The sequence below is a fragment of the Rana temporaria genome, chromosome 8 (genome assembly GCF_905171775.1).
Source record: "Rana temporaria chromosome 8, aRanTem1.1, whole genome shotgun sequence".
NCBI classification, from domain to species: domain Eukaryota; kingdom Metazoa; phylum Chordata; class Amphibia; order Anura; family Ranidae; genus Rana; species Rana temporaria.
This window is the reverse complement of record NC_053496.1, coordinates 14,485,143-14,510,404: the sequence shown is the minus strand read 5'-3', so window position 1 is coordinate 14,510,404 and position 25,262 is coordinate 14,485,143. Positions and strand designations below refer to the sequence as shown.

The following is a 25,262-nucleotide window of genomic DNA, read 5'->3' as shown; positions in this document are numbered from 1 at the left end:
ATAGCTGGTTCTTGTGTCCCCTGTGTGCCCCCCAGCCTCTCCTGTGGTCGGGATTCTGTGATCTCCATCCGCGGCAGTGTCCTACGTTGGGTTATTGCTTTCCCTGCCTGGGATTCCCCCTTTGGCTGTCAACTTCTGTCACCCGGTCTTATCCATCTGGCATGTGACGTGACCAGGGTGTGTCTGCACCCCCTCTTTTTTATCTCCACCCCGGACCAGCAGGTTGGCATTTTGTGATGTACACTGGCAGAGCGACAATATTATTTATCTATGTATATTTTTGAATGTCTGTAAACTTATATTTTTTGTATTTCATCACCAGAGTCGAAACCTTGATCTCAACCATACCCCCGAAGAAGCCCAACCGGGCGAAATATATAGGGTCTTATCAACCTGGTTGCGATCCCTGTTACAGTATCTGCTATCTGTCACGGGAATTTTTTAATTGATATTGTATTATCAATCAGGTTATCTATGTACTCGGTGGGCCCTTGTAGGTCTATAGTGTGCTGTATAGCTTGATGCTATATTGTCTTCTTTTTAATAAACTATTACAATTTACATTATTGATCTATATCTTTTTATTTTGTGCACCGCTACAGTCCCGCCATCGTTCTATTCTCCCTATATATTTTTTATATGTTTTTTATTCTAGGTTTCTGTAAACATGACAAACTTTTGCATTGCTACACCATTATTTCCTTATGGGTGTGAGCATGATGGCAAAGTGACCTGAGAAACCTGAGCGCTGATCGGAGTGGCCTGACGCAGACAAGTCTGATCTTCGTTTTGAGTGTAATTTCTTTCACCTTGAATACTTTGTAAACAGTACAGCGGCCCCAACCGCATTTGTCAGGTTTTTATTTTGTTAAACCCAGCAAAAAACTAGTAGTGTGTAGTGCTTTAGGCAGAGAATGCCACTCGAGTCAGGATCATTATATTTCCACTACAAGAAATGCTTCTCTATAGCCCTATAGGGATTGGTGGATGCTCACTTTTTGGTTCATACCCATTGATGTTGGAGCCTATGGTAGCAAAGGAGATGCAAGAATGTCTCAAAAGTCTGCAGTGAGTTGTTGTCTACAGTATATGAAGGACGTCTCTGGATTCTCCCAAGCAAGCCTTTTCCATGCACAATGAAGTTGAGTTTTTACTTGTCATTGTGGCAGATAAGGCTTTGACACCAACTGAGAACCTAATGCGCCCATACAGAGGGTGTGGACTTAGCCACAAGCAGAAAATATTATCAGCTGAGCCATGCCCGTCGAGTTGACGGGTGTGCATTTAGCATCTGTACATTGAAGTTGGGAGTACTGTTTTCATGCATACAGTTGGATGTTGAAAATGTATTCAAAATGGTGCTGGCCTGCTGTGTACTCCATATATACTACGTGATAAGGTAGAGAGAGGATCCTTTGAACTTGCACCACCAAACCCTGCTGAGGATGTCCAGTTTATGGACTTATGTTTCTCTGCTTGGGTCAAGAGCATAAGAAATCAATTAACAAACATCTTTGTTTGACCTGAGGGTGAAGTGTCCTGGCAGACCCGAGTGCCATCAACTCAAGTCTAAAAACCTAGCGACTTGATGAATAAGAGATCTAAATAGAAGTTGGTTTTGTGCTAGTATGGTGAGATCTTCCAGTGTCATCCCCACAGCTGTAGTCAGTGTGCCCAGCCATGGCAAAGGAGGTCTCCCTCTTCACCTGGTTCCTTCGATCTTCCCAAACATTATTTCATTCTCCAGTGATCTCTCTCTTCCAGTGGAGGCCCGTTCATTAGGGGCTCCTGGGCACTGCCCCCGACATCCTCACCAGCCCCTGTATAAATAATAGATAGATTCATGTATGAACCAATCCACGGCCGCCGTGGCCACCCCATATTCCGGGGTTCGGACCCTTTTCGGTTGCTGGGCGCCTGAATTACAGCAGCGGGGTGTTTTTTTTTTATTAAGCACCTGATTAGAGCCATACTCTCAGATAGGCTTCAAAATAGGGTGGTCTCCTGGCGCACAGCATTGTGCCATGAGCCCACCCAGGTGTAAGAACGGCAAATGTATATTCACTGTTGTAACACTGATCCTCAATCTGGCCATTCAGAAGCAGGTCTGAGACCCATTTTCCGATTGGCACGAAAAGAGAAGAGTCCCGATTGGCCACCGAGGTGGAGGAGGGAGGAAATGGAAGCCACCGCAATGGAGAGCAGGGGAAGGGAAAGCCGTCACCATGATGAGCAAGGGAAGCCGCCGGTGCCCACCATAGATGGTGTAAGTGCTGCAGACCTGACCGATGGGGGGGTGGTGGCATGGTACTGTTTGTCCCCCCCCCCCCGAAAAAAAAAATTGACACTGACCGCTGCTCCTCTCCTGACAGTGTGCCCAAAAATAGGAAAGTCGGAACGTGATCATTTGGGCTTCTGTTGATAGAGGCGGTTTGATCACTTCCAAAATTGATCTGTTCATTCTGTGGGCTGTACATGGCACGCATTAAATCCTTCTTCAGTGCCAAAGCTCAAATGTGTCAATCTTCTTTCTGTCCCGTTTCTGTTGTGTCCACCTTTCACAGCTGTAATTAACAACTGAGAAAACAAATGCGTGGGCAAGTCTGATCTTTGTTTTGAGTGTCATTTCTTTCCCCTCGAATACTTTGTAAAGAGTTTTCATTATGGGGCTGGGAAGCGCTATTTTGCAGAGTATTTTGTTACTAATCTTTACTTCCTTGTTTATGAAATATACCAGAAGGCTTAAATTCTTTACACCAGGCATCGCTAAATGGCGGGCCGAGGTCCGGATCCAGACCCATTAACAGTTCTATCTGGATCGCAGCCTTGGCAAATAGTTGCTTGAGTGTCCTCACCTCCCCCCCCCCACACATAAATGGGCACCGGCCGCCACACCAGTTCCTTGACCTTACACTAATGGGTGCCTGCACAGTAGAACCTGCACACAATCTAACACTTTGTTTTAGATGAGGCAAAAGTGTGCCGTCTTTTGGTATTCTTTGTTCTTTTCTAATATCCATTTGATGTTGGCAATAAGTTCCCTCTGTCTTCCCTGAACTTAGCCCGAGTTTCAGGTAGTTTTCGATCAATGTATGATTGTATCTTTTGGTGTCATTTTTTTTCAGCAATACTTTGTTGGCATATGGAATTCATGAAATCATTCTGTTGCCGTTACAATCCTTGGTATCGCCTTTCTTTGGTATAGGAATGGACAGCGATCTTCTCCAGTCGGTTTGTAAGGTTAGGCGTGCGGTACTTCCTACATTTTCCGTTCCTCGTTTGGCACCAAGTGTAGATCACATAGGAGGCCTACCCTGGGATGGGTTTTTCTGGACTACGCTTGGCACCTAACAGGGTCATTTCACTACACACAGGGTACTTTTTTTTTCTTTGTGTCACCTTCATCAATTTCCTGGAACAAGGCTGAGGATGGCATGGGGGGGAATACTTGACTTTAAGGTTGGCCTCTACTCTTAGAGATGAACATACAGCCCCTATCCACATTCCAGGGTACTAGGGGTAACTCTAGACTCTGAACTGTCCTTTAAGGCCCACAACCAATCCCTGTCCAAATCATGCCACCTTGGCCTCTGCAACGTTTCCAGAATACGTCCCTTTTTAACAAATGACACCACCAAGCTTCTAATTCACTCCCTGGTTATCTCTCGCCTCGACTGCTGCAACTGCCTCCTCATTGGATTACCTTTACATAGACTATCCCCCCTTCAGTCCATCATGAATGCCGCTGCAAGACTCATCCACCTTACCAACCATTCAGTGTTCTCCACCCCTCTCTGCCAATCCCTCCACTGGCTTCCACCTACCCAACGAATAAAATTCAAACTACTAACAATAACTTGCAAAGCCATCCACAACTTGGCCCCCAGCTACATCACTAACCTAGTCCCAAAATACCAACCAAGCCGCTCTCTTCGGTCCTCCCAAGACCTCCTGCTCTCTAGCTCCCTTGTCTACTCCTCCCATGCTCGCCTCCAGGATTTCTCCAGAGCTTCTCCCATTCTTTGGAAATCCCTACCCCAATCTATCTGACTGTCTCCTAATCTATCCATTTTTAGATGATCCCTGAAAACCCCTCTCTTTAAAGAAGCCTATCCTGATTCTAACTAACACTGTTTTGCTGCATACACACGATCAGAATTTCTGTCGGAAAAGCCTTGGATGGTTTTTCTGACGAAATTCCGCTCAAGCTTGGCTTGCATACACAAAAGTTCTCTGAACTTTCGACCGTCAAGAACGCGGTGACCTACAACACTACGACGAGCCGAGAAAATTAAGTTCAAATTGTTTCTGAGCATGCGTCAAAATTTTGCTCGTCGGAATTGCTACAGACGATTGGAATTTCCGATTGGAATTTTTTCCCCCGGAAAATTTGAGAACAAGCTCTTAATATTTTGCTGGCGGAAATTCCGACAGCAAAAGTCCGATGGAGCCTACACATGGTCGGAATTTCCGACCAAAACCTCACATCAGACTTTTCTTATCAGAATTTCCGACCGTCAGCTCATCCCCCACAGCTATTACCTTTTGTATCATTTGACCCTCCCTTTTTAGATTGTAAGCTCTAATGAGTAGGGCCTCCTGTACCAAATTGTAATTTTTTTTTAAGCAGGCCTATGCTGCGAGCTAGGCCTGTTTTTTTTTTTTTTTTTTTTTTTAAGTGTATTTTGTGCGTGTACTCGAGAGAGGAGCCGGACTGCAGGAGTTGGGAGTAGGCAGGCCTCCCCCAAAGTCAATCTGCCACCTTTCTCCATGCCCCGGGTGGCAATGGCGGGTGTGAGGGGATCCTCCCACACAACCCGCCCTACCTGCTCCGCTTTGAAGCCCAACGGGGCAGAGGGACTCCCTACAATGGAGTGAGAGGATCTAGCCCGCTCAACCAGCCCCGTTAGTCCTTCGCCTCTCTTTTTTAGAGACCGCATGGTCAAAGTGCGTGCATGTTAACCCAATTTCGAGTGTGTGTAAGTGTGGTGGTTTTTGTGGGAGGGGGTGGGCGTACTAAGCGCAGGCTTACCTCGCATAGCACACCCACCGGGAGCCGGGCTGAGACCACCAAACTCAATTCACATGTAGCCGAGACCGGGATCCGAACCCCTAGCTGCAGAGGTGAATGGCTTGTCAGCGCAGTGCCAATCGCGTTGAGCCACCGCAGCTCCCACCAAATTGTAATTTAACTGTAATGTCTGCCTTTATTTTGTTAAGCACTGTGCAAACTGTTGGCGCTATATAAATCCTGTATAATAATAATAATAATAATTATAATACAGCATGTACATTTGCACTGCAACTGTTCTCCAGTTAACTCTCAGGTCCCTGTGAAAATGTACACCTTCTCTGTAATTTGCATTTAGGAGGGACAAGCTGAGCTCTGTCCAAATCCACCTGTCCACCGTTTTCTACTACTCTTCCCCAGTAGTGGAGTGGGCCCCGCCGTGCACTTAACTCCTGAATTTCCATACCTCTGTACAGGATGGCGACCTCTGCTGTGGCAACCTCTGCATAGACTATTCTAGGTCTGGTTCACAACTGAGCTTTTTTGAAGCAGTTCCCTCTCAACATTATAATGCTCAACAAAAATGATTGTTAAACGTGAAGTCCAATTAAATTGCAAAGAGAGAAGTCCAATTGTAAAACAGCCCCTGAAGTGAGCTGGTGATCCAGGAAACAAAAGATACAAATCTTCCTCCTTTGTTTCCACGCTTCAGGCACAGGATAATTAAAGTACAAAGTGGCCGCTTACCGCATAGATTCGATCCCTATAACAGAGATCATATGGGCTCAATACCAAACGAGATCCTTCTGGTCACAGCGGCAATCTGGTCACCCCTTTATTGCAAATTCCTCCGATCAAATGAATAGACGATGAAAAATCTCCCTCACAGTCTCAGTGTAAAAGCAGTAGTTCATGCAGTGATGTATAGAGGACCATATTAAAAAAGAGAAAAAAGACACTTCTTGGTGCAGTAACTTTTGTAAAAAAGACCCTTTAATCGAATGACTGGGTAACTGACATCAAAAAGGTGTTTTGAAACAGCAAAAGTTAAAAACACAGACATTCACACAGTCATGGCTCAAGCCAGTCAGCTGGGGGCGTGGTGATGCCAGGATCTCCGGCTCCACCCGATGCTGCGTTTCTCCATATGGGGCGTCTACTGGGAAAGGAGGCTACTTTACTCAACAAAATGATTCCCATACTGTCCTATTACTGTTTACATATGAGTGTTGCGCTGTCACCCAGGGCCACTTAGCTGGCCCTCCTGTACTGGGCTTGGGCCCCATCAGTTCAACAAGGGGACCTGGGCACCTGACAGGGAGGAGGGCCGGCTATGCTGCCTTATCGCTGTAACCAATTCCACTTTGGACCCTCCTGCAAGACAGCCGACTTCTCCTCCTCTCCTTCCCACTGGTTTTCAACTGTTCATACTGTTCCACTATCTACCCTCCTTCCCCTTGCCATTCCAATCTCTCTATGTGCCCCCAACCCCCATGCCCTCAGCACTACCATGTTGGAACTTGGAGTTTTCCCAGTCAGCTGTCCTTCCTGACTCCAGAGACGAGTGAGCAGAGGCAAGGATGGCTGAGACAGGACCTTGCCTAGTGCCACCATACCTCTTTTCTTGCTCCTGTTGATCTGGGAGACATACTGCTGGTGGAAGGAGTGATGCCAACATCTCCCTTGCTTCTAGAGGCTAATAACAGGTACGACCTAGCCACAGGCTGCTGGAAAACTTCCTTTACACTAGGTAACCACTTTTGTTTTCACACCACTGCACTCCACTCCAAAATCTTCATACCCCAATGTGAACAAGACCCACTCAGTGAACGATGTGCACCGGTTACTTGTGTAATGCCCACCCCAAATTTATGGGGCGCTATTTTAAATTTAAGGGATGTCTGGGCCAATACACTTCGCTGTCGAGTAGGCCCAGCTATGCTGGCTGGTGCCTACAATTCTAAAAGGGGATCCCAAGCTGTCTGTCCACAAGGGAGGAAGCTGTCTTAATGAAGGAGACCAGGGGAGGACCTGCCCTGGAGGAGACCGGCAAAGTGCTGGAGTCTCGGGTGAGGCCTTGTGACCTGATTAAGGGAGGGATACACTACATTGAAAGCCCTGCAGTTCGCCGGTTCGGCTTAAAGGCTCTTCTACAGCACGGCTGGAGGTTCTGGACTTTAAAATCCTGTGGCAGAGGATTCCTGGATGCATCCAAGTTCATCCAAAAGGTCTGTGGCAGAGACCAAGTTCCTTTTCACGACAGTCTGTGGCAGAGACCATCTGGACATTACCATGGTTTCTCAACTCCAGTCCTCAAGGCACTCCAACAGGTCATGTTTTCAGGTTTTCCCTCAGATGAAATGGCTGTGGTAATTACTAGGGCAGTGAAACTGATCAAATCACCTGTGAAAAATAATGGAAAGCCTGAAAACATGACCTGTTGGGGCGCCTTGAGGACTGGAGTTGAGAAACACTGGTCTAGACATTAGTTTGTGCATCATCCCGGCTGCTAGGCTAGGTGAGAGGGGACTATCGGGGTGAGCAATACCCACTCAATAGTTGAGAGTTGAGACTGATTGACTATTTTTGAACATTCTGTACCGTGTGCCTGAACCTTCCCCTATTCTTCTCCTCCCTTCTACTTTCTTTTCTTCAAGTTGCCATGCAGTGAAAATAAAACCAAACTGTTGAAGGTTTTACATCTGTCTGGACATTGCATTTACTATGGCCTTTCCTACCCTGACAACGAAGCTTAAGAGGTAATGTGCAAACCCAAAATCTAAACCAGCAGCTCCTTCGGGGGTAGTGCTACACTTGCATTACACCTCTTTCAGTAACTTCAGACCAGGCAGGGACAACGTTTCAGGACTTTACTGAAAAAGTGCCAAAATTAACATCTTATAGTCCAACATACATGAACAGGATTTTTCCTACATCCCTACTCTTAACTACAGGCTTGTGCTGCCCCGGCATACCTGCAATGCAAAGTCTAAGCAATTATATGTTCTGCAGAGGCATTCTCCAGTGCTGGTGTCTTCGGGTTGAACCTCAAGTATTGATGATTATAAATCACAATGACTACAAGCAACATGCTTCTGCTCCTAACTGGCTATTCTAATTTGCCTGCAGGTTGAACATAAAATTTTCAGCTTTACTGTCCTTAAAATAAAAATGATTTTCAATTAGAAATTAAATTTTTTTTTTTTTTTTATTAAAATTCTTCAAACATCTCTATTGCTGTTTTGTTATCTTTTGTCTCTTAGCATATTTTTGTCTTTTTTTAACTGTGGTGGCCATTCTCCATGTACACATTTACACCACGTGTGCATATAGCCTGCATAGGTTTGTACATATGCCTATACCCCAAACACTTTGTGCTATGAAATGACAACAAACAAAATAAAAATGCAAAAACTTGATGCAATTGCCAATATTTTTTTTTATTTAACTGAAAATTTGAATTTTTTTTTAAAGATATAATAAAATTGCCCATACGGATATGTCATTATCTCAGGCAAGGGCCAAAGGGGCTAACAATTTCAGGAAAACAATAACTAAAAAATGATAGTTTGTTGATATAGTGCCAAATGGGAAGCGGAGATTGTTTTTTATTTTTATTTTTTTTATTTCAGGCTTCTCAGCTGCCTCGGCCTTCGTTTTTTTTTGTTCCATTTCGTATCGTTCCGTAGGTTCGTTTCCGTTTGTTTTTCATAAGACGCCCGTTTTCGTGTTCGTTCCCGTTTCCTTTTTACGACGCGATTTTTTCGTATTCCGATCGTTTCGTATTTTGGTTACCGTTTTTATTTTCGTACATGCGGGATGGTTCGTTATTCTGTTTAATTCATGTTCGTTACTTGTTAGACAATAATTTTCGTGAATTTTCGTCGTTTTGTACTTTCGTAAATATATTGCGGGATTCGTGGCACTTTCAACACGCTCATCCATATTAACTATTGTTAAGCCCCATACACTTGGTCAAACTTTAACAACAAACATAAAAACGATCGTTTTACCGAACGTTCGTTCATTTTTAAATTCCATCAGAAAACCATTTTTGGGTTCCAGGTTCAAAAGTCTGTCCAACTGATCTCTCCCTTCAGACGAAAATCCACAGAAAAGTTTATTTGGCTTTACTGTACTACTGTACTCAGCACAAAAGAGAAGCTGCTTCACTAACTAACTACACTCACTGCCCATTCAAAAAAACGAAAATGACATCTTATAACAAAAGATTTGTATTCTGTATTTTGAAACCAAATTACGAACAGAAAAAAGGAATTCAGAATACGGAATACAAATCTTTTGTTATAAGATGTCGTATGAACATACAAACGGAAAAAGGATTCAAACAAAATACAGAATGAAAATCTTTTGTTAGATGTCATATGAACAATGAACATACGACTGAAAATCAAAATACGAACAGAACAAGGATTCAAACAATATATCATTTTAGTTCTTTTGCCGTTTTCGTTTTGTCGTATTTTCGTCGGATCGTTCGTTCGTATTTGCGGTTGTTCGTTATGCGGCTCATTCGTAACCCTGTCGTTTTCGTATTTTGGTGCTTTAATTTTTTCGTATGTACACATTATTCTGCGGGTACGAAAAGGAACATTTTCGTACGAAAATAACATTCGTACGAACGGGAATGCACATATCTATTGACCTCCGTATTTCACTGTAAAGAGGTAAAGAGCCTACGGTGGAGGCTCTTTACCACGTGATCAGCCGTGTCCAATCACGGCTGATCACGATGTAAACAGGAAGAGCCGTTGATGGCTCTTCCTCACTCGCGTCTGACAGACGCGAGTAGAGGAGAGCTGATCGTCGGCTCCCCTGACAGGGGGGGTTCGTGCTGATTGTTTATCAGTGCAGCCCCCCCTCGGATCGCCACACTGGGCCACCAGGGAAAGCCCACACTGGACCACCAGGGAAGGGGGCAGTAAAAAACAAAAAAATGAGAGATGCCAATCAGTGCCCACAAATGGGCACTGACTGGCAACATGGGCACTGGGATAAGCAAGTGATGCCCAGCAATGCCCTCAGTGCCACCCCTCAGTGTCCATCAGTGACACCCCTCAGTGTCCATCTGTGCCACCCATAAGCACCCATCAGTGTCTCCTATGTGTGCCCATCAGTGCCACATACCAGCGCCGCCTATCAGTGCCGCCTCACCGGTGCCCATCAGTGCCGCCTCACCGGTGTCCGTAATCGAAGAAGAAAACATACTTATTCACAAAAAAAAATAACAGAAAAAATAAAAAATATTTTTTTTTCAAAATTTTCGGTCTTTTTTTAGTTGTTGCGCAAAAAATAAAAATCGCAGAGGTGATCAAATACCACCAAAAGAAAGCTCTATTTGTGGGAACAAAATGATATAAAAAACGTGTTTGGGTACAGTGTAGCATGACCGCGAAATTGTCATTCAAAGTGCGACAGTGCGGAAAGCTGAAAATTGGCCTGGGCAGGAAGGGGGGAAAGTGCCTGGTATGGAAGTCGTTAAATTAACAATATATATATTTTTTTTTAAGCGGCCCTTTTCCCGCCCACATATGAAAATATGTTTAAACCACACATGTGAGGTATCACCGCGAACATTAGCGCAAGAGCAATAATCCTAGCCCTAGACCTCCTCTGTAACTCGTAAAAAGTAAAAAATTTAAAGCGTTGCCTATGGAGATTTTTAAGTACCAAAGTTTGGCGCCATTCCACGAGTGTGCGCAATTTTGAAGAGTGACATGTTAGGCATCTATTTACTTCATAACTTCATCTTTAACATAATATAAAAAAATTGGGCTAACGTTACATTTTTAGCACAAAACATTTTTTCCCCCCAAAAAAAGGCGTTTGAAAAATTGCAACGACCGCCATTGAATTCCCTAGGGTCTCTGCTATAAAAACATATATAATGTTTGGGAGTTCTATGTAATTTTCTAGAAAAAAAATTATGATTTTTACATGTAGGAGAGAAATGTCAGAATTGGCCTGGGTGGCAAGGGGTTAAAGGAATTTTGAGACTTATGCCGCGAACACACGATCAGAAATTCCAACAAGAAAACCGTGGATTTTTTTCCGACGGAATGTTGACTCAAACTTGTGTTGCATACACACGGTCACACAAAATTCCGACCGTCAAAAACGCGGTGACGTACAACACTACGATGAGCTGAGAAAAATTCAAAGTTCAATGCTTCTGAGCATGCGTGTTTTTTTGTGCGTCAGAATTGCCATCAGACGATCGGAATTGAGAACCTGCTCTCAGGTTCTTTTGCTGTAGGAAATTCTGACAGAAAAAGTCAGATGGAGCCTACACACGGTCGGAATTTCCGACCAAAAGATCACATCAAACTTTTCTTGTCGGAAATTCTGACCGCGTGTACGCGGCATTAGTTTAGTTGTTGTCTCATGACTATTCATGTGGGTAGTTTTTATAGGCATGTGACCCATTACTCAAGAAGTTTCCCAGGACATAAAAAAATCTTGTAAATTCCTCTTTCGTATAGTATTTTGTTATTGCTCTTTAGTGATATTGTTTTCAGCAAAGACTATTTTAGGTCTGGTTCACAACTGAGCTTTTTTGAAGCAGTTCTCTCTCAACATTATAATGTTCCACAAAATGATTCCCATAGTGTCCTATGGTGCCTGTTTACATATTAGTGTTGTGCTGTCACCCAGGGCCACTGATAAGGAGGTACAGCTGGCCCTCCTGTACTGGGCTTGGGCCCTATCAGTTCAACAAGGGGACCCGGGCACCTGACAAGGAGGAGGGCCGGCTGTGCTGCCTTATCGCTGTAACCAATTCCACTTTGGAGCCTCCTGCAACACAGCCGACTTCTCCTCCTCTCTTTCCCATTGGTTTTTAACTGTTCCACTATCTGACCTCCTCCCCCTGCCATTCCGATCCCTCGGTGTGCCCCCAACCCCCATGCAGGGCCGTTTGAAGGAATTTGGGGGCCCCAAGCAAAATGGACATGGAGGCCCCACCAACCCCCCCACACGCACGCACGCAAAGCCTCCCCATGTTCTTTTTACTCCCCCCTCCCTATGTTCTTTTTACGCCCCCTACCGGGTCCATACCGTGTGGCAGGAGATTCAGTTTCCTGTTCCCGGCCGGACTGAAAGGAAGTAAGCACTCAGTGTGCACTTCCTGTCAGTCCGGCCAGGAACAGGAAACTGAATTCCAGCCAGAGTCCGGACTGACAGGAGGTAGGAAGAGGAGCTCGGCCACACTACAGAGAAGGGGAAGTGACAACTCAAGGCAGCAGTGCTGCAGGCTCTCTATAGAGCGCTCAGGCGGCTGCAGCATATTGGGAGCATGACAGGGGCCCTTTTTGGGGCCCCAGGCCAGCTCGGGGCCCCAAACAATTGCTTGGTTTGCCTGCCTTGTAGCAACAGGCCTGCCCCCATGCCCTCAGCACTACCATGTTGTAACTTGGAGTTTTCCCGGGCAGCTGTCCTTCCTAACTCCAGAGACGAGTAATCAGAGGCAAGGATGGCTGGGACCGGACCTTACCTAGTGCCACCATCCCTCTTTTCTTGGATCATAGAGCCCTGTGAGTCTTCATACCTCACATACCAGTTTACTGCACCCAGCTCTGGTCATCATCACACTGCTGTGATATTGCGGCGGACAAATCGGACACTAATGCCGCGTACACACGATTGGATTTTCCGACAACAAATGTTCGATGTGAGGTTTTGGTCGGATATTTCGACTGTGTGTAGGCTCCATTGGACATTTGCTGTCGGAATTCACGACAACAAATGTTTGAGAGCAGGTTCTCAATTTTTCCGACAACAAATGTTCTTGTTGGCAATTCCGATCGTCTGTATGCAATTTCGACGCACAAAAATTCTACGCACGCTCGGAATCAATTTGACGCATGCTCGGAATCATTGTAATTCCTTTTTCTCTGCTCATCGCAGTGTTGTACGTCACCGCGTTCTTGGCGTTCGGAATTTCCGAGCAACATTTGTGCGACCGTGTGTATGCAAGACAAGTTTGAGACAACATCCGTCGGAAAAAAATCCACAGTTTTGTTGTCGGAAATTCCGATCGTGTGTACGCGGCATTAGTGACACTTTTGAAACTTTTTTTTGGGGACCAGTGACACTAATACAGTGATCAGTGCTAAATAATATGCACCGTCACTGTACTATTGACAGTGGCAGGGAAAGGGTTAACATCAGGGGCGATCAAAGGGTTAAACGTGTTCCTAGGGAGTGCGTTTTTAACTGTGTGAGAGGTGCTTGTACTGCAAGATAGAGATTTGTGTTCCTGCTTAGCAGAAACACAGGGGGCTAGATTCAGATAGGTTAGCGGATCTGATTTACGATCCGCCGGCGCAAGTTTTTGAGGCTAGTGCTTAATTCAGAAAGCACTTACCTCAAAACTTGCAGCGGGGTATCGTAAATACCCTGGCGGAATTTAAATTCCGCGGCTAGGGGGCGTCTACAATTTAAATCAGGCGCGTCTCCGCGCTGATCCAACAGCGCATGCGCCGTCCGCGATTTTTCCCAGCGTGCATTGTATCTCTATCTGAATCCGGCCCAGGATCTCTGAGTTCTGTCACAGAATAGCGATCTTGTTTACATAGGCAGACTGCGGTTCTGTCTGCCTCGGGAAGGATCGGCGGGTCAAGGCGAACACCAGGTCCTCCGGACCCGCTGATTGGATCCCGCTGTGATTGGACACGCGCCCCAGACCAGGAAGGGCAAAATCACGTCAAGGTACGTGATTTTGCCCAGAGAGACCGCCCCGCTGCAGTAAATGTACGGAGGAAGCTCTCTAATGCCTTGCACATACGACCGGTTTTCCTGAATGGAAAACTGCCATGAGAGCTTTTGGCTGGGAATTCCAGCCAAGTCTATGCTCCATCGCAGTTTTCCATTCAGGAAAATTGATGGAAAAAAAAGAGAGCCAGCTCTTTTTTTTCCACCGGGATTCCCGGCGGTCTTTTTCCCGGCACTTTTCCTATGTGTAAAACTGTGATGGAGCATACACGCGGCTGGGATTCCCGACCAAAGCTCTATCGCAGTTTTCCTGTCGGGAAAACCTCTCGTGTGTAGGCGGAAAAACTTACCGAGCAAGTTCTTGGTTTTCCCCTCGGGATTCACGGCGGACTTTTTACCGCTGGGAATCCCGTACTTGTGTACTAAGCATTGTGTAAAACCCTAACACATAATAATTGCACAGGTTCTGCGGCTGATGAAGGTGGTAATTAAAGCAAAAACGTATTGACTCGAGTATAAGTCTAGGGTGTCCATCTACATGCCTCACTGTGTCCATGTGCATGCCTCACAGTGCCCATGACTAGACTTATGTTTAACATGGGAGTCTATAGAAAGGGTGCCCGGGTTTGAAAAATCAGTGCTCCCGGGCCATAGGTCCCCCAGACAGAAAACTTTGCACACTTGTAAAGGAGAACATGGGCTACATGTGTGCCAAGGTTGGGGTCCAGGGGACTTACCGGCCGGTACTATCTCCCCGGGAGTCCGGGAGATCAGGCGCAAAAAGGTGACTCAAGTATAAGCCGAGAGGGACATTTTCAGCACCAAAAAATGTGCTGAAAAACTTGGCTTATACTCGAGTATATACGGTACCTTATACAGCCCACTTCCTGTTTCTTGTCTGGTCATTAGCCTAGACTTATGACATCATGTACATCTCTCTCTCTCTCTCTCTCTCACTCTTGTGAGCGTTTGCCAGGAAGTGAGGGGGATGAGTCATACGAGGGCCAATGAAAGCTGCAGGACTGCAGAGCTGGAGGTGTGTGTCTGTGTAAATCCAGGAAGTGAACAGGCAGCAGCTTCAGCTGCCCACAGTTAAAATGGCTGCAGCCAGACTCAGTGAAGGAAGATTTCTGCAGCATATTGGGCAAGTACAGAATCACAGTATATATAAAATAATATGCACAGTAGTTGGAGGGAAGCTTCAGAATGGCACAGATGTTTTTTATTACAAATTATGTGAGCAGACTGGTGCCTTATCTCTTAGGCCCCTTTCAAACTGGGGCAAGACATGCAGTGGCGATATAGAGGCACTAAAAATAGCGGCGCTATGCCGTCAGAATTGCTGCGGAATTCGGCCGGTAGTGGTGCACATGGGCGTCCGCTGGAATTTTTTCAGGGGGGGGCGCGCTTCGGCAGGGGCAATACACAGTCGCATCTTACCCTTTCTTCGACCGCTAGTGGGGGTTAAAAGCGCCCCCCCCCCCACAAGTTAAAATGTAAAAACACCCCACTGTGCCCCTTCATCTTTCAATATCTCTTTGTCACTACTGTGTACCCCCTCTCCACAACTGCACCTCTGGGCCCCTTTACATTACACAGCACCCTGCATCACTGGCCCCCTTTACATTACACAGCACCCTGCATCACTGGACCCCTTTACATTACACAGCACCCTGCATCACTGGACCCCTTTACATTACACAGCACCCTGCACCACTGGCCCCCTTTATATTACACAGCACCCTGCACCACTGGACCTCTACATTACACAGCACCCTGCACCACTGGACCTCTACATTACACAGCACCCTGCACCTCTGGACCCCTTTACATTTCACAGCACCCTGCACCACTGGACCTCTACATTACACAGCACCCTGCACCTCTGGACCCCTTTACATTTCACAGCACCCTGCACCTCTGAACCACTTTACATTACACAACACCCCTTTCCCTTGACTGAAACACTACACTATATTGACAGTATATTTATTTCAGGTCTAAAAGAGGAACCTTTTGGAATGAGGGACAAATGGATTTAATTCCAGAAGAGGGACAGGCACTCTAAATAAGGGACAACTTGAAACTATGCCGTAGGCTACAACTCTGTGTTGTGTTTGCTCTGCGTTTCCAGACTTGCTAAAAACACATCAGAAAATAGTCTAGTGTTACCTGTGGCAACAGATGTTGGAACAAACAAAGCACAGGCCTGGTAAATGATATAAAACAGCGCCTGCTCCTGGCTCTCCCTGGCGATTCCAGGGGGGGGCAAACGACCCCCGTTGCCCTATGGAGCGGATGCCCATGGTGGTGCAGTATTAACCCCCGCTAGCGGCCGAAAAACGGTTAATACCCCTGGCAATGTGCCTCTGCAGAGGCACATTGCCGGCGGTATTACCGCGGTGTCCCAATGGGAAGGAGCGGTATACACACTGCTCATCTCACTGCTCCAAAGATGCTGCTTGCAGGAGATTTTTTTCTCTCCCCCCAGCAGGAGTTTTTCAGGCGGTATTTAGGCGCTTTTTTTAGAGCTAAACTGCCTGAAAAACTCCTCAGCGTGAAAGGAGCCTAACTCTTTAAACTCACTTGGTGCCTTATCTGCATTAAATTAGCCTCAGAACCTGTGTAATTCATATGCGTTTCGGGTTTAAAGGGATGAGGTGGCAACTCTATGGCCAGCCAGGTCCCATTACACTTTAGGTCCATGCCAGGAAACTAGATTTCCTAAGGCCAGGTGTGGATATGAAGAGGTAAGGTATTTTGTATTATGTTTTTATTTTTATTTTTTTTGCCTACTTCAAATGGTTGAAGTTGGTTTAAAATCATTTTGAGACTGAGTCATGTTGTCGTCTCATGGGTCAGCTATGTATCTTCAATGAATCTCCAGATACTCATGAGGAGAATTTCCCACACATCATGTAAGCACAAATGACGGTTAATCTGGTATTTGGAAATAACTGTTCTGCTTTCAGTGTTGTTTTTGTTCAAACATGTTTCCTTCTGGTAAGCTTTTATCAACACTGTGTGTTTTAAAGTTCATGTAATCATATCTATGCAGCCACAGTATGAGGAAATGAGAAACCGAAGGGGTGCCTTAGGGTTGCTGTGAGAACCAATCTGAAGCACTTTGCAATGGTGTGTGTAAGATTCTGAGGCAATAACATAAAGGCAGAGGTCAATATTTATACCAGCAGTAATAATCCACTTGACCTCCGGAAGATTTACCCCCCCTTAATAACCAGCCCATTTTTTGCGATATGGTACTGCATTACTTTAACCACTTAAGGACCGAGCCTCCTTTTCAGATGTGTTGTTTACAAGTTAAAAACATTTTTTTTGCTAGAAAATTACTTAGAACCCCCGAACATTATACATTTTTTTAACACCCTAGAGAATAAAATGGCGGTCATTGCAATACTTTATGTCACACCGTATTTGCGCAGCAATCGCACTTTTTTTGGAAAAAATACACTTTTTTTAATTAAAAAAAATCAGATGACAGTAAAGTTAGCCCAATTGTTTTTATATTGTGAAAGATAATGTTACGCGGAGTAAATTGATACCCAACATGTCACGCTTCAAAATTGCGCCCGCCCGTGGAATGGCGACAAACTTTTACCCTTAAAAATCCCCATAGGCGACGTTTAAAAATTTCTGCAGGTTGCATGTTTTGAGTTACAGAGGAGGTCTAGGGCTAGAATTATTCCTCTCGCTCTAACGATTTTCTGCAATGCCTCAAATGTGTGGTTTAAACACCCGTTTTCATATGCGGGCGCCTCAAACGTATGCATTCACTTCTGCACGCGAGCTCGTCGGGAAGGGACACTTTAAAGAAATTTTTTTTTATTGTTATTTATTTTACTTAATTTATTTTTTATTTTTACACAGTTTTAAAAATAATAATTGGGTCACTTTTATTCCTATTACAAGGAATGTAAACATCCCTTGTAGTAGAAAACAACCATGACAGGACCTCTTAAATATGAGATCTGAGGTCCAAAAGATGTCACTCCCGCCCTGCTATGGTATGTAGACGGGTGGGGGCCATCTTCCCCTCACTCGTCTCCATACCCAGCATGAGAGAGGATATTGATCGCCTCTGCCGCTACCGACGGCTCCGATAAGTGGCGGAGGGATCGGGAGAGCGGTGGGAGGGGCAGGCCTCTCCCGCCACCGATAACGGTGATGTTGCCGCGAATTCGCCGTAGAGACCACCATTATCGTAAAAGGTAAAAAAACACAAGTCCATCAAGTCCATCCTATGTGTGTGATTATATATATATATATATTTTTATTCCCTTTTGTGGAAAACTTTTCTCCCTATTGTGGGGTCACCAGTACGGTATTAGTAAGTTGTAATCATATCCCCTCTCAAGCGTCTCTTCTCCAGAGAGAATAAGTTCAGCGCTCACAACCTTTCCTCATAACTAATATCCTCCAGACCCTTTATTAGCTTTGTTGTCCTTCTTTGTACTCGCTCCATTTCCAGTACATCCTTCCTGAGCACTGGTGCCCAGAACTGGACGGCATATTCCAGGTGCGGCCGGACCAGAGTCTTGTAGAGCAGGAGAATTATTGTTTTATCTCTGGAATTAATCCCCTTTTAATGCCGATATTCTGTTTGCTTTCCTTTCAGCACATTGGCATTGCTGAACCTATCATCTACTAGGACCCCCAGGTCCTTTTCCATCCTAGATTCCTCTTGCAAGGCAAAAACACAGGAAAATGTATGAGTGTGAAAGAGCCCTTGAGGCCTGGTTCACACCTATGCATGTTTTGGTGCTTTTTGTAGAAACACACTACAGTCCCATTTACCATGGTTTCCTATGGGACACATTCACATCTACGCTTTTTTCAGCCGCTGCGTTTTTGGAAAGGGTCAGGGACTTTTATTTTTATTTTTTAACTTCAAAACCAAGTTTATTGAGATGTAGTAAATAAGAGGCACATACATGTTAGGCATTTGATCAACATTGATCGGTAACTGATACATAGGGACTTTTATTTTGAAATGCAAAATTGAGCATTTGTGGTTTAATAGACTTCAATGGAGAAGCTGCAAAAAAGCATGTATCGTGTTTTTTGTTGCAATTTTACACTGATTGTGTGTTTTTTTAAATATGCCCAACAACAAATTGGCAAAAAAAATAAGTAAAAAAAAAATCAAAACACAAAACAGGGTATATTCTTCACCAGAGGTGCTTCTCAAAAAGAAGCACCACACATAAATTAACACAACATGGGACTTTTTTGATTGGATACCAATACGGACTATTTTATTTTATTATTTTATTTTTATTTATTTTTTATTGTTTTTACTTTTAACAGTTGTTGATGGGATGCTATATGAAATGATAGCACTTTATGTTGTATTTGTTCTGTATGCACTTTATTGCAGATTGCAGAACTTTATGGTAGGATATGTCAATTGCACACTTTTTGACTATTGAAGTCACATATAAATTGGCACCAGCACTTTTTTTTTATTTAGTGATGCATAATATTTAGATGTAGGTTGGTCAGGGTAGCGCTGCTTATTACTATAGGTGTTAACCAACCCAGCCCAAGGCCGGATTCACGCCTATGGCATTCTTAGTACTGTTTGCATTTTGCATATTTGCTTTACAGAACGTGTTTCATAGGAAACCATGTTTAATGGACCGCAGTGCAAAGCTGCAAAAAGCACAACAAATGCATAGGTGTGAACCAGGCCTAAGAGTGTGTGGGTTTATAAAAAAAAAAAAAAAGTTCTGCTTTCAGTGTTCTATTTGTACTTGTGGGTATGGAAAAAAACAAGTTTATCTGGTATGTGGAGTCAGCGCCTATGATGATAAGCAGTTTCATTATGAGGAACATAAATACCAAAGGGGTGCCTTAGGGTTGCTGTGACATACAATGGAAAGCACCGTACAATGATGTGGATAGGATTCTAGGGGAAAAAAACATAAAGGCAGAGATCATTTATTTTTATTAATTGAAGTGACTCTGCCCCTCCCCCCTCCAAAAAAAAAAAAAAAAACCCCAGCCAACCTGTAAAAGAAGAATGATTACATTTAGTAATCTCCCTGGTGCATTTGATGCCCATGGACCCCACTTTGCACTGCGGTTTCATCTGCTAGCCATTACATAGCTGCTGGGACACAGACATCCAACACACCGGAGAGATGTGATTGCTGACCGTTATTCAGCCGGTATAGCTCTGCAAGAGGATGAAGACTTCTAGGGGTTGTAAAGGTACAATATTTTTCCCCTAAATAGCTTCCTTTACCTTAGTGCAGTCCTCCTTCACTTACCTCATCCTTCCATTTTGCTTTTAAATGTCCTTATTTCTTCTGAGAAATCCTCACTTCCTGTTCTTCTGTCTGTAACTCCACACAGTAATGCGAGGCTTTCTACCTGGTGTGGAGTGTCGTGCTCGCCCCCCTCCCTTGGACTACAGGAGAGTCAGGACGCCCACTAACACACAGCTCCTTTCTCTATCTGCAACGTAGAGAGCATCCTGACTCTCCTGTAGTTCAAGGGAGGGGGGCGAGCACGACACTCCACACCAGGGAGAAAACCTTGCATCACTGTGTGGAGTTACAGACAGAAGAACGGGAAGTGAGGATGTTCCTTTACAACCCCTTTCAGTCACTGATTGGTCTTTTTTTTTCATATTCTACATTTATTTTGTTTTTTATGTGACAGTTACTTGACAAGTAGATTATGGTCATCAACCCTGTCCTGCAGGGCCCACTAACAGGCCAGGTTTGCAAGATAACTGAAATACATCACAGGTGATATCATTTGCTCCTCAGTGATTGCAGTATTCTAGACTGCATCTCCCCATGGTAATACATAAAACCTGGCCTGTTAGTGGGCCCTGCAGGACAGGGTTGATGACCTCCAACCATGACCCAAGTCTAATAGAACACCCCCCCCCCCAACTAAACTATACAATAAAGAAACACTGGCTGGATACACCAAGGGCAGCTACGCTGATAAATCCTTATATACGCGCTATTTATACGTGACATCTTCCTCACCAGACTTTTGTCTATAATTCAGGCACCCTTGGTCTATCTATAATTGTTGTCTACTGATATTTCAGCCGAACAACTCTCTTGGGAATTCGTTTGGTATTTCCCTATGTGTGCTACTCATTGACGATACTTTTGTCTGACTCAACATCAAGCCATAACTTTTAAGATCAGCATATGGTTTACATCTGAGTGTCTCTAAAAACATCCCCCGAGGAAGCCCCAAGTGGCGAAACATGTCGGGAGAATCACTCCAATGCTATTGTTGAGTGAAATCTTTCCATCTGTTTTGAACTCTAGATGTTTGACTGTACCTATGCACACAATTTGTAACAATGTTCTGTCTTTAGCAATAAAACTTTTGTTATTTTATATCTTTGGAGTACTGAATTTACTATTTTTTGCTGGAACCCTGTAAAAATCCCCCCCCCAAAAAACCTCCCTTGTCTACATAAAAAAAACACAACAAGGTTTGGAGTCGAATGGCCATCGCAGCCTGTTATTAACAATTCAATTAATTCAAATGAAATAGCAACATTCCTTAACCACTTAACCCCCGGACCATATTGCTCGTCAAAGACCAGAGCACTTTTTGGGATTCGGCACTGCGTCGCTTTAACTGACAATTGCGCGGTCGTGCGACATGGCTCCCAAACAAAATTGGCGTCCTTTTTTCTCCACAAATAGAGCTTTCTTTTAGTGGTATTTGATCACCTCTGCGGTTTTTAGTTTTTGCGCTATAAATAAAAATAGAGCGACAATTTTGGAAAAAAAATGATATTTTTTACTTTTTGCTATAATAAATATCCCCCAAAAATATATATATATAAAAAAAATTTCCTCAGTTTAGGCCGATACGTATTCTTCTACATATTTTTCGTAAAAAAAAATCGCAATAAGCGTTTATTGATTGGTTTGCGCAAAAGTTATAGCGTTTACAAAATAGGGGATTTATGGCATTTTTATTAATATTTTTTTTTTTACTAGTAATGGCGGCGATCAGCAATTTTTTTTTTCGGTACTGCGACATTATGGCGGACACTTCGGACACTTTTGACACATTTTTGGGACCATTGGCATTTTTATAGCGATCAGTGTTATAAAAATGCATTGATAACTATAAAAATACCAGTGGCAGGGAAGGGGTTAACACTAGGGGGCGGGGAAGGGGATAAGTATGTTCCCTGGGTGTGTTCTTACTGTGGGGGGGGGGGTGGACTCACTAGGGGAAATGACTGATCGCTGTTCATACATTGTATGAACAGACGGTCAGGCATTTCTCCCCTGACAGGACCGGGAGCTATGTGTTTACACACACCGCTCCCGGTCCCCGCTCTGTAACGAACGATCGTGGGTGCCCGGCGGCGATCGCGCCCGCCGGGCACACCCACGGGAGTCGGGGGCGAGCGGGGGGGTGCGCGCCTCCGGCGGCAATGCGTGCCCCTATTGGCTGCTGGGCGAGGTGACGTATAGCTACGTGCTCTCGCCCAGCAGAGCCGACCTGCCGCCGTATAACTGCGGCGGCTGGTCGGCAAGCAGTTAAAACAGAAACAGAGAAATGAAGGAACTGCAGTCTGCTCACGTAATTTGTAATAAAAGCATCTTTGCCATTCTGAAGCTTCCCTTCAACCCCTTTGCATATCGGCCATCTGGGCACCATTGGTTACCGCTGCTGTCAATCAAATCCAGTTACCCAATCAGGAGAGAGGGGGTGGGGCTGAATGGCAGCTCCTTGTTTGAATGGACACGCAGAGCTGCAGCTCAGCTCGGGTGCCCTCATAGCAAGCGGCTTGCTGTGGGGGCACTCGACAGGAGGGAGGGGCCAGGAGCAGCAAAGAGGGACCCGATAAGAGGAGGATACAGGCTGCTCTGTGCAAATCCACTGCAACAGATCAGGTAAGTATACCATGTTTTGATATTAAAAAAAAAATAGACTTTACAATGACTTTAACAGAACCCTTCACTGGAAACTCCTGAACTCCATTATTTGGAGGGGTGACCACAAACATTTGGCCATATAGTGTAGTTGTGTACTTGATTTGCTGCTCCTAAACTCTATTGATCTATTACTGTTCTAAGAATGTATATCAGAAAAGTGCTTTGCATTTGATCATTTAGGGACTTTATATATATATATATATATTTTTTCTCTCTCTGTACAGAAATTTCAACCCCGCTCACAAAAGGAGACCCTGAAAAGGCTGCATACAATGATAAACAAGGTATGATAAAGACATGTATGTATAAATGTTGTGTCTGAACTGAGCTATATATGGCTGTTGTTATGCTGGATGTTTTACAGCTTGGGTTGGCTTTGTTTGAACTTTCCCACTATTTCCATTGACAGCATTTGATATTTTACATTCAAATGTTTATTGTATAAATCAGCCCTAAAGGCTTTATAGTGACCAAAGAGTTGAGAGAAAAAAGGGTTATTACTAGTCCAAACTGGCATATGTGAAATTTTTATGTTTTAGTTCACATAACCATGAAAACTGCATCCTATCAGAACACCTATTTGGGTTTTCTTGCTATTATACATTACTTACCATATCTCCGAACTGTCCCTGATTTGGAACAAAGTCCCTCCAATTTCTAAATGGCTGCAGCTGTAAATTCCAAAAGCCAATATAAGGAATAGTAGTGGTAAAAAAGCACTTGTGGGTTTAACCAATCTTTTTTTTTCCCCCCGCAATTCTTCTTTTAACCAGCTAAACCTGCAAGACAAAGGCATAATGAGCTTGTATGACTAGCATACTAGCTCATTATGAATTACTTAGCTTAGATCGAAGCCCCCGAAGCCGTCCTCGTCTCCCCCTCCGGCGGCAGACATCTCTCCGGAAGGCTACTTCCGGGTATCGCCGACGGATTGGCGAAGACGTCACTCTGCGCATGCGCGCGGGAGCCGTCAAAGCTGGCATTAGCCATTCATAAAAACGGAATTCTCAGTGCGCATGCGCCGTAGACATCAGTGCTTTATTTTTGGCAAATGTCTCCTAAACTGTGTAGGTTTAGGAGATATTGCAAACACCTACAAGTAAGCCTTAATCTAGGCTTACCTTTAGGTGTAACTTCACCCAGAGGGTTGACTTCCATTTTAAGCCCCGGACCATTTAGCCGGCCAAAGACCAGAGCTTTTTTTTAGCGATTTGGCACTGCATTGCTTTAACTGACAATTGCACGGTGGTGAGACGTGGCTCCCAAACAAATTGACGTATTTTTTTCCCCACAAATAGAGCTTTATTTTGGTGGTATTTGGTCACCTCTGCGGTTTTTATTTTTTGCGTTATAAACCAAAAAAGAGCGACAATTTTGAAAAAAATGCAATATTTTTACTTTTTGCTATAATAAATATCCCCCCCCCACCAAAAAAAAAAATATATATATATATATATATATATAAAAAAACAATTTTCTTTCTCAATTTGGGACGATACGTATTCTTCTACATATTTTTGGTAAAAAAAATAAACAACAAAAAAATGCAATTTGCGTATATTGGTTTTCACAAAAATTATAGCGTCTACAAAATAAGGGATAGTTTTATGGCATTTTTCATTCTTCATTTTTTTTACTAGTAATGGCGGCGATCTGCGATTTTTATCATGACTGCGACATTATGGCGGACACTTTTGACTCTATTTTGGGACCATTGTCATTAATGCAGCGATCGGTGCTATAAAAATGCACTGATTACTGTGTAAATGACACTGGCAGGGAAGGGGTTAAACACTAGGGGGCGAGGAAGGGGTTAAGTGTGTCCTAGGGAGTAATTCTAACTGTGGGGGGGCGTGGCTACAAGTGACATGACACTGATCACTGCTCCCGATGAGAGAGATCAGTGACAGTGTCACTTAGGAAGAATGGGGAGATGCATTGTTTACACTTACCTCTACTCGTTCTGCACCTCTGGGACCCAATTGCAGGACACCTGCGGACATTGAGCCTGCGGGTCCCACAGGCACGGTCACGTCAATTTCAAAGTGATGTATAGATATGTTTCTTTGCCCAGCCGTGCCATTCTGCCGATGTATATGTAAAGGAGCCGGTCGGGAACCAGTTAAGGGGGCGTGGCAGGGGGTGTGTCCTATGCCTACATACGTTTGCTAATAGGTGTCCCTAATTTCCATCTCAGATAGTTGGGAGGTATGTATTACTGTAGATATGGATGGGATGGACTTTTATGTCAGTATTTAAAAGTACACTAAACTTTCACAACTTGAGAAAAGTCCAATGTTAACCTTGCCTGTCCTTTTATCTACTGCATTTATTCAGGTGGCTGCAGTCTCTTTACATAATTTTCTGAGGTCCTGCAATAATGGAAGAATGTTATTATGGCGGTTTACTTGGGACCAGAAATTAGACTGAACCCTCGTACACACGCACGGTTTTCTCGGCAAGAACCAGCAAGAAAACTGCCGAGTATACTGAGCATGTGTATGAGACTTTGAGGTTTCTTGTCAAGAAAACTGTCCAGAATCTAGACAAGAAAAATAGAG

At 44.2% G+C, this 25,262-nt stretch overlaps 1 protein-coding gene across 1 annotated transcript in view; it reads left to right on the top strand.

The window, feature by feature from the left end:
* The first annotated feature begins 19,802 nt into the window (after positions 1–19,802).
* The window catches only part of LOC120946692 (C-type lectin domain family 2 member F-like), a 35,003-nt gene continuing 29,543 nt past the window's right edge, over positions 19,803–25,262 (top strand). Inside the window, exons 1-2 of the mRNA XM_040361320.1 lie at positions 19,803–19,978; positions 22,926–22,985. Of these exons, the coding sequence (XP_040217254.1) occupies positions 19,954–19,978; positions 22,926–22,985 (85 nt within the window). The 5' untranslated portion in view covers positions 19,803–19,953. The remainder of the gene's footprint in view (positions 19,979–22,925; positions 22,986–25,262) is intronic.